This window comes from Vombatus ursinus, unplaced genomic scaffold (assembly GCF_900497805.2).
Source record: "Vombatus ursinus unplaced genomic scaffold, bare-nosed wombat genome assembly UNPS02014945.1, whole genome shotgun sequence".
NCBI lineage: Eukaryota > Metazoa > Chordata > Mammalia > Diprotodontia > Vombatidae > Vombatus > Vombatus ursinus.
The window spans coordinates 24,787,473-24,799,822 of NW_020954723.1; the positions used below are offsets into that span (position 1 = coordinate 24,787,473).

The window sequence follows — 12,350 nt, forward strand, 5'->3', positions numbered from 1 at the left end:
AGGGGGAAAGGACTAAGAGACCTGAGTTTGAATGTTGTCTCTGACAAATCACTTTCCTTCTCGAAATGTCACCTTCCTCATGTGTAAAATGAATACTTGTGGGATCAACCTTTCAGTGTGATGTGGAGCAAAGTGCTTGGTAAACCTTAAAAGCACTATCAAAAGGTGAGCTGTTATTATTATACAGGACAGGCAGGGGGGAATGAGCTAATTCCCTACAGTTAGCTGAGGGAGGCTCAGAAAATTAGGCAGTAGGGGGAAAGGGAAGAAAAGTACAATGGAAAGAGCACTGGATGTGGAATTAGAAGACCTGGGTTCAAGTCCTAGCTCTTCCATGAAAAAGCTGTGTGACCTTGGCCAAATAACTTAACCTCTTTGGGCCTCAGTTTCTCCATCTGTAAAATGAAGAGGTTGGGTTAGATGACTTCTAAGGTCCTTTTCAGCTTTAACAGTTCATGATCCTGTGAAGTCAAAGCTCCAGGGGTACAGGGTTGCCTGGTAATCTATGGAAATCATTCCACATTCACCACTGTTTTTTGCTATTTTTTTGTAAGGAGTAATGAAGACTGAACATGATATAGAACTATAGCTAGCATTTATATTATATACTGTTATATAATATATGAAGGCTTGGAGAATGCTGTACATATGTTATCTCATTTGAACCTCACAATAACCCTGGAAAGTAGGTGCTCTTATCCCCATTTTACAGATAAGGAAACTGAGGCTGAGAGAAGTAAGGACATCTAGATGCAGCAATATATAGAGTCCTGAACCTGAAGTCATTAAGACCTGAGTTCAAATCCTGCTTCAGACATTTATTAGCTTTGTGAACCTGAACAAGTCATTTAAACTCTGCCTCAGTTTCCTCATCTGTAAGATGAGGATGATAAGAGCACCTATTTCCCAGGGTTGTTGTGAGGATCAAATGAAATATGTTTAAAGTGCCCTTCAAACCTATACATATTATGTAAATGCTAGCTGCTGTTGTTGTTATGTGATTTGCCACAGCTAGTAAGTGTCTGAGGCAGGATTTGAACATAGGTCTTCTTGTCTCCAAGACTAGCACTGTTATCTACTATGCTACCTACCTGCTTGACAAACTGAAAGGTGACCCGTCCTCAGCTGTCTAAGTTGGCCTTACCCCTTTCAAAAGGAAAGTAGAGGAGGGGGCTGTAATTATCTCCATTTTTTTTTTGGATGGAAGAATGACTGACATGCCACCAAACATCTTCCAAGCTGGGAGAGGATAGCTTACTCTCCCCTGAGTCTGGCACCTAAGAGTGATGCCAACCTCTCTCTTTCTGAGCTCCAGCCCCGCAACTGGCAACATGGCTAAACGTACCAAGAAGGTCAGAATTGTTGGTAAATATCGAACACATTATGGTGTATCCCTCAGAAAAATGGCGAAGAAAATTCAAAATAGCCAGCATGCCAAGTATACCTGCTCCTTCTGTGGCAAGACCAAAATGAAGAGACGGGCTATGGGTATCTGGCATTGTGGATCCTGTATGAAGACAGTAGCTGGTGGTTCATGGACCTACAATACCACCTCTGTAGTCACAGTCAAATCTGCCATCAGAAGACTGAAGGAATTGAAAGACCAGTAAAATCTTCTTATCAAATATCTGTAGCCCATAGTCTAACAATAAATGGGTTAATTTATGGAATAAAAAAAAAGAGTGATGCCAATCCATCTGCTGAGCACCCTTTGCACCCAATCAGTCAGGCTATCTGTTCTCTGACCAAGCCTGAAGGAAAGATTGACATGGATCCCACTCAGATCAATTTCCAGCTCCCTCTAGTGGCAAGTGTTAAGGAAGAATGAAGAAGGTGAGATGGGCCAAAGAGTCTGGGCCTGGGCTTCAGCCTCGGCTGTGACAAAAGGCAGAAGCTGACGATAAGAAAATCTCCTGGCATCTAAAAACAGAGCTTAACTTGGCCTTCCAATCCAGAGGCAGCTACAGGATGGGAATGATGGTTCCTTGAGGAATAGGAGCCTCATTTATTCACGTCTAAGGCTCATAGGATCATTGATTTAGAGCTGACATGGATTATCTAGTCCAGTCCCTCTCATTTTGCAGATGAGGAAACTGAGGCCCCAAAAGGTTAAGTGACTTGTCCAAAGTCACACAGCTGCTGAATGGCAGAGCTGGGATTTGAATCCAGGTCCTCTGACTTCAAATCCAGCACACCTTCCACTGTATCACCCTGCCCCTCAAGGTCAGAGGGCATAGTAGGGGATTTTTACATGATGTGATCTCAGGACCTAAAGATGCCTCAGTCTTCCCAAACATTCTCCACTTGTTGACATCATGATGCCTAAAATTCTACCATAATAGCTTTATTCCTATAACTACAGGTCTTTATACCTCAGGAGGGATAAACATTTTTTAAGCTCTTATTTAGATTTGTGTCCACTCAAAAGCTCTATTAATACTTCTACACTTCAAGTGTAAAGGTAACTTTGGGTTCTCTAAGACTATTAAGCAAATCACAATCCCTGGCAGGTACAAGAATGCTGTAAAGGCTTCAAAAATGGACCTGAAGATGGATGGATGGATGGACCAACCAGCCCAACTCAACTCAAAAGGGCTCATTACCAGCAAGCTGGCCACCAGACAATGAAGGTCTTCGGCCACCACAACTCGTGCAACTATCTAGACAGCTGGAGGTGCAGGGGTTAGAGCACTGGACTTTGGAGTCAGAAAGACCTGAGTTCAAGTTTGACCTCAGACACTAGTTAGGTGATCCTGGGCAAACCATTTAACCTCTGCCTCAGTTTCCTCATCTGTAAAATGATGATAGTAAATGTTTTTCCTCATTCATTTTCAAAGAGGACCAGTGACATCACAGTTGATGTCTTGACTTGTCCATGAACTGGATTTAAGTGAGGCAGAGTTGCACAGAATCTACAGCCTCACTCTTTCTTCCAGAGTCATCAAGTCCAGTAGTAAGACAAAAGTCAGTTGGATTGGTGATTGCCTGGAATGTAGTGGTTGACCTCGGCATCTTCAATGTCTGACCAAGCTCCACGGTGCCTGCTTCAACTGCCTTCGTGGCCATTGGAACAAACTGATCTCATCCACCCATTCCACTGGGGGAAGCCTTCACATGCTTGGGGTGGACATCTCCCTAACTCACCAATGGGTTTGGGGCCTATTGGTTCCCCTCAATGTGGTTTAGCTCATCTGCTGAGGTGGTTTTATCCAGATGTGGCCACTGTGCATGCTACAGCTTCTTGGAGCTACAGCTGAGTGGCAGGTAGGCACCAAAGGGGAATGAGCCATCCTGAAAAAAAGGGCTCAACAGCCCTCCTCCCAGAGCTCCTAGTCCTCTCTGAATACCCCATACACCTCTGATATTAAATAGCACCTACATAACAGGATTATTTCTAGAATCAAATGAGATACTATTTATAAAGTGCTTAGCACAGGACCTGGCACTTAGTAGGTGCTTAATAAATACTTGTTTCCTTCCTGCTACACTACAGAGGGCACATGATCAATACTACTGGTGGAAACACTTACATGGATCTTTTGAAGTTTTAAAGTTTAGTTTTTGCCCCAGGCTTGGGTCTACAGGATCCAAAGCACAAGAGCAGTATATTTAGGCTGTACCTATGGCCTAGTCCAATCTTCTTTGTTGATGAGAATATCACTGACTGGGGATCATGAGACCCAGGTTTTAGTCCCAGCCCTGCTTGCATGTTGCCTGTTTGCATGTTAGATTGTAAGCTCCTTGAGAGCAGGGACTGTCTTTGCCTCTTTTTGTATCCACAGTGCTTAGCACAATGTCTTTCACATGGCAGGTACTTAATAAATGTTTATTGATTGATTGATCATGGCTAAGTCCTTTCTTCAAATTATAGTTTCCTTCTCTGTAAAATGTGTGGGTTAGAATTGAGAATGTCTAAAGTCTTTACAGCTCCAGCATCCTAGAATTCTAGTGGGTTAAAAGTTATATGCATCTGTGTTTAGCATTTCCCCAAGCATCTATATGTTCTAAATGTTTTATGAGTGTAAATATGACCCAGTTTATTTAGCAGGTATTTGTTTAGTCATTTTCAGTCTAGTCCAACTCTTTGTGATCCCTTTTGGGTTTTCTTGGCAAAGATACTGGAGTGGTTTGCCATTTCCTTTTCCAGCTCATTTTATAGATGAGGAAACTGAGGCTAACAAGGTCAAGTGACTGGCCCAGGGTCACACAGCTAGTAAGTATCTGAGGCCAGATTTGAACTCAAAGATGAATGTCCCTGACTCCAGGACAGGCAATCTATCTACTGGGCAACCCAGCTTCCCATAGCAGGTAGTTTAAAATCCTACTATGAATCAGGTGCTGTCCAAGGTTCTGGATACAAAGGGCAAAAATGAAACTATACATTTCCTAAGAAAGCTTATCTTCTATTGGGAGAAATGGCATGTTCACATATAAATAAATACAGAACATATATGAACCAAAACCAAAGCAACATGAGGAAGGAACACTCACAACTAGGGAGATCAAGAAAGGCCTTGTGGAGGAAGTGACCCTTCAGCTGAGGTCTGAAGGAAACTAGAGATTCTAACGGACCTGTGCATGTAACATCATATTCAAGAAACAACAAGTAGGCCAGTTTGGCTGCAACATAGTGTGTGAATGGAATGTGAAAGGTGCATTGATTAAGCACCTACTATATGCAAGTCACTGTGCTAAGCTCTGAGGATATAAATAGAAATTCAAGATAATTTGAGTAAGAGAGGGCTGTGCAAAGTCACCAGCCTCACTTTCTCCTCCAGAGCCATCTGGGTCCAGTGGCCAAATATCCATCAGGATGACTGGAGATGACCCAGGATACAGTGGGATACTTTGACCCTTTTAAGCTAAGGTCTTCGGAGTTCTCACTTTGAGTGAGGCAACGCCCATTCAGTGAATAGACCTCTTAGATGGCAAATGAAAGGTCTTTTTAATAATGGGAATGTTTGAAGGTAGCAGGGGAAGAATACAGGGAGAAATTGAAAGTTGGAGAGGAGGTGACTGAAGGGGGATGTTGCTGGTGGAGGTGAGAGAAGATGGAATCAAGGGTTTTTATTTTATTTTGTTTGTTTTTTATCATTTTTTCTTTTTTTTTCTTTTTTTCTTTAAAAATTTTTTTTTATTTGAATCAAGGGTTTAAGGAAGGGATTGGCCCTAGTAAGAGGGGCCATCCCTTCATCAGAGACTGGAGCAAAGGAGAAGAGTTTGGGAGATGATGTCAAGGGGTTTTGTGATATAAAATGAGACAAGTCAAAGCTCACAACGAATAGCCTTTTTTTTTCCTCAGCAAGATCTGAGGCAAGGTCCTCTGGGAAGGCCTCAAACTTAATAATCACAACTGACATTAAGGTTTGCAAAGTGCTTTCCACACATTATCTCATTTGCTCCCCACAATAGCCTGTAAGTTAAGGGCTACAGTTCTTATTATTCCCAGTTTACGGATGAGGAAACAGAGGTTCAGAAGGAATAGGTGACCTCCCAAAGGTCACAGTCAGTAATTATTTGGAACAGAATTTCACTCCTGACTCCAAATCCAGAGCTCAACCCATTCTGTTCTGCTGCATTGCAAGGTGGGGCCCTGTAAGCTGTAGATTTGTTTCCTGTGCAATAACCAAAGGGTCAGAGGGCCCTTTTGAACACTTTGCTGAAGGGGCTTAGAATTTCCCCTTGTACCTGAGCTGTGGTTGTTCATCTGTAGTACTCAGAGGGCCAATGACATCAAGATGTTGGGGTCAAAATACAGTGTGTTTCACTGTGGCTGCTCAGTCCAGTATGAGCTCTGCAGGCTCTACCACAGCTCAGGCACAAGAAGTCCGTTTGAACTTTGGGGATGGAGATGTCTCTGGATTTGCACATCTCACGGTTCCTTTGTGCACCAGAACACTCGCTCACCGTCGGCTGGCAGGGTTCTTGAACACACTCACTGCCCATTAGTGTCCCACGGGCAGACAAGGGTAATGAATAAATAATTGCTCCTTTTACCCCCCCTTTACCAAGGGAAGGCCCCATCTAAATAGGAGGCCAGCTAGCTCTGGTTCTTAATGGCTAAATAATGTGGCCACTTCTTGGTGGACTAAATCAACACAAACATATGCAGGTGTTAAACTGGAAATTATTCAATTCAGTAATTATATTGGTATCGTAGAGAGAGCACTGGAGTCAGGAAATCTGGATTTGAATCCTTACTCTAGTACATGTTTTCTATCATGTACCTATCAACCTCAAAAACCTCAGTTTCCTCATCTCTAAAATGGAATGACTAATGTTTGCAATGAGGGGCAGCTAGGTGTTGTAATGGATAGAGCACCAGCCCTGGACTCAGGAGGACCTGAGTTCAAATCTGACTTCAAACACTTACTAGATGTGTGACCCCAGACAAGTCACTTAATAAAAAAAATAATGATAATATTTGTAACTGGGGCGGTGAGCAGGGTCTTTAAAGAGCTAATCTCAGTCAGAAAGATTTGGATTCAAGTCCTACTTCTGAAACATACTGACTATGTGACTCTGGGCAAGTGATTTAATCTCTCAATGCCCTAGGCAACTCTATAAAACCACAAATTGAAGAACAGTTGCTGATCTGCATTGGTACAGGAAGTTCTCTTGGACAAGTAAAATCACAGCTCTGTTCTCCTTTTCTTTCCCTCCCCCCCTTAAAAAAAATCCCTGCACCAGGAGGTCACTTTGTGACACCACCTTAACACAGAATTTTACATTTTACAAAGAGTCAGACCCAAATGAACAACACCACCACTAATGTAGCATACAGCTTTCATTTTGAATTGGGGACCTCGGAGGTTAAAAAATAAATGGGGCATCTAGGTGGCACAGTGGATAGAGCACCATCCCTGAAGTAGGGAGGACCTGAGTTCAAACCCGACCTCAGATCAAAAGCTTGACACTCACTAGCTGTGTGACCCTGGGCAAGTCACTTAACCCCAATTGCCTGAAAAGAAAAAAAAAAGAAATGACTTTTGGGGGCAGCTAGGTGGCGCAGTGGATAGAGCACCAGCCCTGGAGTCAGGAGGACCTGAGTTCAAATCCAGCCTCAGACACATAACACTTACTAGCTGTGTGACCCTGGGCAAGTCACTTAACCCCAATTGCCTAAAAAAAAAAAATAGGAATCGAATTAAATTAGGTTCACACGTGGTGATGGGAAGCTGAGTATGAAGGAGAGCAAACAAGATTGGGGCCATAGATTCAGAGCTGAAATCCTAGATTTTAACTAAGCCAACTTCTTGACTTTCATGGAGGAGGAAACTGAGGCCTAGAGAGGAAAACTGACTTGCCCAAGATCATGTGTTATAGAAAATGGAAATGCTGGGATTTGAAGTCGCAGGCTCTGCCTCCAAGTCAGGAACTCTCTCCGTTGTTCACATGGTCAGGAGGGCCATTGCCTATAAGACATGATTTTAAGTGCTTTGGAAATTTCCTACATGCCCCCAGGCATCTATTCCACCTGCCATCGTTTGCCTAAATTCCATCCTTCCCAATTTATTTCTTTAGAGCAGGGCTTTGATTCCTGTTCCAATTAAAACACAGAGAGGGAGCGAGAGGAAACACTAAACTGTGATCACTCCAAAAAGGGGGCACTGCTTCTAACTGTAGAGATAATTCCCCTTTCTAAGAGTCCCGTTTCACTTTAGACCCAGAATTCTCCATCCTGGATTGGTTTTGTCTTACTCCGGGCGTTCACTCATGGCACTGACCACCAGAGGGAGCAGAACATATAGCTCAATAAAGGACTGCAGAGATTTATAGGATCATAGGTATTGAAGCTGGATGGTTTCTTGGAGATTATCCAGTCGCGGGATCATAGATCCAGAATTGGAAGGGACCCGAGAAGTTTTTTAATCCAAGCCCCTCATTTTGCAGATGGGGAAACCGAGGCCTGGGGATCTGCCCAAGATCACGTGGGCAGTGAGTAGCAGAACCAAGATCCCAACTGGGGCCCTGTGACTACGAGTTCAGTTCTTCCACGCCGTGTATGTCCAGTGCCAGAAGAATGGACAGAGCTAAGTGCGACATTTCTGACAAGGAGTAATCACTCACTGGGCAGCTAAGCAGTGGGGAAAGGCTTTAGACAGACTGAGCCTTGAAGGCTTTTGACAGGCAGAGAGGAGGGTATGTTAGGCTAAGAAACAGCATGAACAGAAGTACAGAGGGAACAGTGAATGGGGCATTTATTGTGGGATAAGGGCTGGCCTGGATGGAGCAAATAGTTTATGCTAAGAAGTAATGGGAGATAAAATTGGCCACACAGGATAGGCCCAGATTGTGGGAAGTCAAACTAAGCAACCTGAATTTTTATTTCTTTTTTTTCTTTTTTCTTTTTTTTCTTTTTTTTTTTTTTTTTGCTAGGCGATGGGGTTAAGTGACTTGCCCAGGGTCACACAGCTAGCGTGCGGGACCAGATTTGAACTCAGGTCCTCCTTACTCCAGGGCCTGTGCTCTATCCACTGTGTCACCTAGCTGCCCCCAACCTGAATTTTTCTTGTAAGCAATAGAGAGCTACTGAAAGTTTTCAAGCAGGGAAATATGATGATAAGAATAGTTTTAGAAAGATTGTTCTGAAGGCAGCATCCAGGGTGGACTAGAGTGGGGAGGGTCTACATAGAGCCTGTTAAAATCCCTCTGGTGAGTGATGATAAGGGCCTGGGTGGTGGAAGTCAGGACTCGGAGGAAGGAATGGGTACATTTTGAAGAAAGAAAAAAAAAACCAGTGAAAGTAGAAGTGAGAGAGAGCTACGACAGTCTATCATGGTATAATAGACCAGGCTCTAATAAAGCCTATTTGGTACCTCATGTTTAAGGTGGGAACCAAATGAAATACTCAAAGAACATCTGACAGTTAACAAAAGAAAGTTTACTTAGCGATAGCAGGAGGACAACATTCAGAACAGAGAAAGGACAATCAGCTGGAACACAGAACCGACTCAGCCAAGTACCACTTCCTTGTGGCAATCAACGTTGGTCACGCTGCATAGCTGGCTGATTAGAAGCCCAAGGGAGGCCAGGCGTGCTGAAGCACTCCTATAGTCCTTGCTACCACAGAGGCAGAGGCTGGCAGACCTTTTTAAGCTCCTGAGTTCGGAGATACAGACAGCTAAGCCGATGAGGCGTCCACACTAAGTTGGGCATCAATACGGCAAACCTCTGGGAGTGGGGGCCACTACATTACATAAGGAAGGGGTAATGAATCCAGGTCGTATATGGAGTTTTGAGTCCCCCAATGATCAGAGTGGGATCAGCCATGAGCAGCCCCTGTACTCCCAGCCTGGGAGAGTTAAGGAAAACCAGTCTTTAAAAAAAAACAACTTGAGGGAAGAGCCCAGTGGTATTTGTGTTCTGGCTTTTGGGTTGTTCATCCTTCATTTTTTTTTTTTGGGTGAGGCAATCGGGGTTAAGTGACTTGCCCAGAGTCACACAGCTGGTGAGTGTTACACGTCTGAGACTGGATTTGAAGACTCCCAAGGCTGGTGCTCTATCCACTGCACCACTTAGCTTCATTTTCAAAGAAGACCAACGACATCATGGGATAATGTCTTGACATGCTTGAGAATTGGATTTAAGTGAGGCAGAGTTTTGAAAAGTAAGTAGCGGGAAACTACCTCAATGGAGTGAGTCTTTAGTCATCTTCATCAATTAAACCTTGAGTTTAGTTTCAATGCCTTTTTAAGGAAAAACTAGCATATCCTGGGTGAGGCAGAGCCTTAGGATATTATTTCCACCACAAATGGCAATGATGGTAACGAAGCAAGATTTATTATAAACCATCATTACAAGATGCTAGCTCTTGACTCCTGCTATTATTATCTACTATTTTACTCGGGGTCTCAAGACCATTTTCATAAGTCTGTCCTCAAACGGTAGAGAAGGATTACTCAGTCTTTGGCAGCAGAGTTAGCAAGAGCTTGGGAGAGGAGAGAGCTTAGCTCTTTTGGCTTTGAGAGGACTCACGTGGCCCCAGGACCTCCCCAGGCAGAGGTCCCTGGAAGAAGAGAAAGACTCCAGGAAGCTCCTCTGGTAGAGGAGCTTCAAGCGTGATCCTGCACCCAGCTTGCTTCTCTGGAGATTTCAGGGTACTTCCCACTGGATGGTATCAGGAACTCTGTCTGTCCAAGCTTTTGCCTCCTTTAGGCAGGCATGGAAGATCATTCTCCACCAATGAGGAGAAGAGTATGCAAATTGGCTTGAGCTCTGGGCTACATTTTACCATGGAGCAATGAAAGCTTCACCAGAGCTTAGGGCAATCTGTGGCAAATTTGGTGTCCCTCCTTCTTGCTTCTATCCTAAACTCCCATGACTTTTTAGAAATTGAAACATAAACCACAATTTTTCTCAGCAGGATATAAATATAATTGAAAGGTTTTTATTATGAAATTCTATTTGCCCTATCTCCCCTGAACCAACCCATCTTCATATACATCCCTTTCTCATCCTAAAGCTTACTTTTACATCCAACAAAACTTCTTTTCCTCTTGCCTCCTATACTTTTTCAAAATCGTTACTCCTGCCTTGATAAGCTGGTCAGTTCTTTCCTTTTGCCTTCCAATCAATCTGAATATATTTACTGAGCACCTACTATGTGCAGAGGCTGGAGGTGCCGTGTTAGGCACCATGAGGGATACATAGTCCCTCTCTCAAGGACCTCACATTCTAATTGAAAGTATTCCCTGTGAACTATTCTCCATGAATTTCCTCCCTGGCTTTGGTCCCTGGGGACTCACACAGAATCTGAGGGTGGGTTTTGATACCTTTTCCCTCCTTTGCCTCTATTTCCACTCCTGTGCTTGGTCATTTTGTTGATTCAACTACAAAAAAAAAGTGCTTTGCATTTTATAACTGGACTACTTTACTCTACACTTTTTCTCCCTTCCTCACCCAACCCCCACCCCAGGCCTAGGATATACTTGTTGTTATTCAGTCAAGTCCTATTCTTTTCCACCCCATTTAGGGTTCTCTTGGCAAAGACACTGGAGTGGTTTGCCTTTTCCTTCTCCAGCTTATTTTCCAGATAAGGAAACTGAGGCAAATAGGGTTAGGTGACTTGCTGAGGGTCACCCAGCTAGTAAGTGTCTGAAGCTAGATTTGAACTCATGTCTTCCTGGTTACAAGATCACCTACCTGTCCTGTACTCTTTATTCTAGTCACTTTGCTTCTTCTTTCTGCGTGTTGGATCATAGGATTCCTGTGTCTGTCTTTAATTGTGCTAGTCCCCCCCATCCACAATTACTTGCCCCCTCTTCTTACCCATCCTTTAAGTTCTTCCTTTTCCACAATCTTCCCTGATCTGGAGCCAGAACTAAGGCAGGTAAAGGGAAATTTGTTCCAGGATACCTATTTTGGGTGGGGGCATGCACTTCTTCCCCCTCTTAAGCATTTATCACATAAAAAGTTAGATTTATATTTCTTCATTGTTTACCTTTCCTGCTGCCAACCTATTAAGTTTATTCTGCTTTCCTAATTCAGGGCAAGACAGGGTTGGGAAGGGGCAGCTAGGTGGTGCAGTGGATAGAGCACTGGCCCTGAAGTCAGGAGAACCTGAGTTCAAATCTGGCCTCAAACCGAACACTGGACACTTACTAGCTGTGTGACCCTGGGCAAGTCTTAACCTTAATTGCCTTAAAAAAGGGGGGGGGGGTTGGGAGGTACAAACAGTATAGCTCCTGCTAAGCTATGTTCAGTGTATATAGCTAATGGACTTCCACTGCTTGTGCCAATGACGTGACACAAATATCCCCCCACCCCCACCCCGGGGAGTTGCTAAGTCCGGTTGCCAGGGCCAACCTTTGTCCGAACCTGCATGGAAACTAAAAACCAAACTGGCACAATTACATGCATGGTCAGATTATCTTCTGTGAAGCCACTAACATCTTCCCACCAGGTGAATTTGTCTGATGAGTAAGAGGAAGTCACAGTTAGAGCTTGGCTCCAACCACTCCCACCCACGATGATCAGCCCCTTCTCTGAATACCTACAGTACTCTTTGTCTCCATCACATAATCTAGCACTGATTATATCTACTACCTAGAATTGTTAGATAAGTGTTTTATAGGCATTCATGTTGGCTTCCCAAGCAAAATGCTGATTCTCTGGGAGTCAATGACGATGTCATACTTTTAGCATCATCATTATTATTGATAATATTAACTGGATAACAGTTCACAACCATAGCTTTAGCATTTCTGAAACACTTTTCCACAACCAAACTGTTAGGTAGGTAGTGTAAGCATTATTATCCCAGTTTTCCAGAGGAAACGGAGATTTGTAGAGGTTAAATGACATATCCATGGTCATATAGCCAGAAAGTGAGGAAATTAAGCTTCAAA

At 43.5% G+C, this 12,350-nt stretch overlaps 1 protein-coding gene across 1 annotated transcript; it reads left to right on the plus strand.

Moving 5' to 3' along the window:
- Positions 1–1,331: 1,331 nt before the first annotated feature.
- On the plus strand, positions 1,332–1,666 carry LOC114030172 (putative 60S ribosomal protein L37a). The gene has a single exon (XM_027844925.1). It carries the CDS (start codon positions 1,332–1,334, stop codon positions 1,608–1,610), a length of 279 nt encoding a protein of 92 aa, XP_027700726.1. The 3' UTR covers positions 1,611–1,666.
- Positions 1,667–12,350: the final 10,684 nt, after the last annotated feature.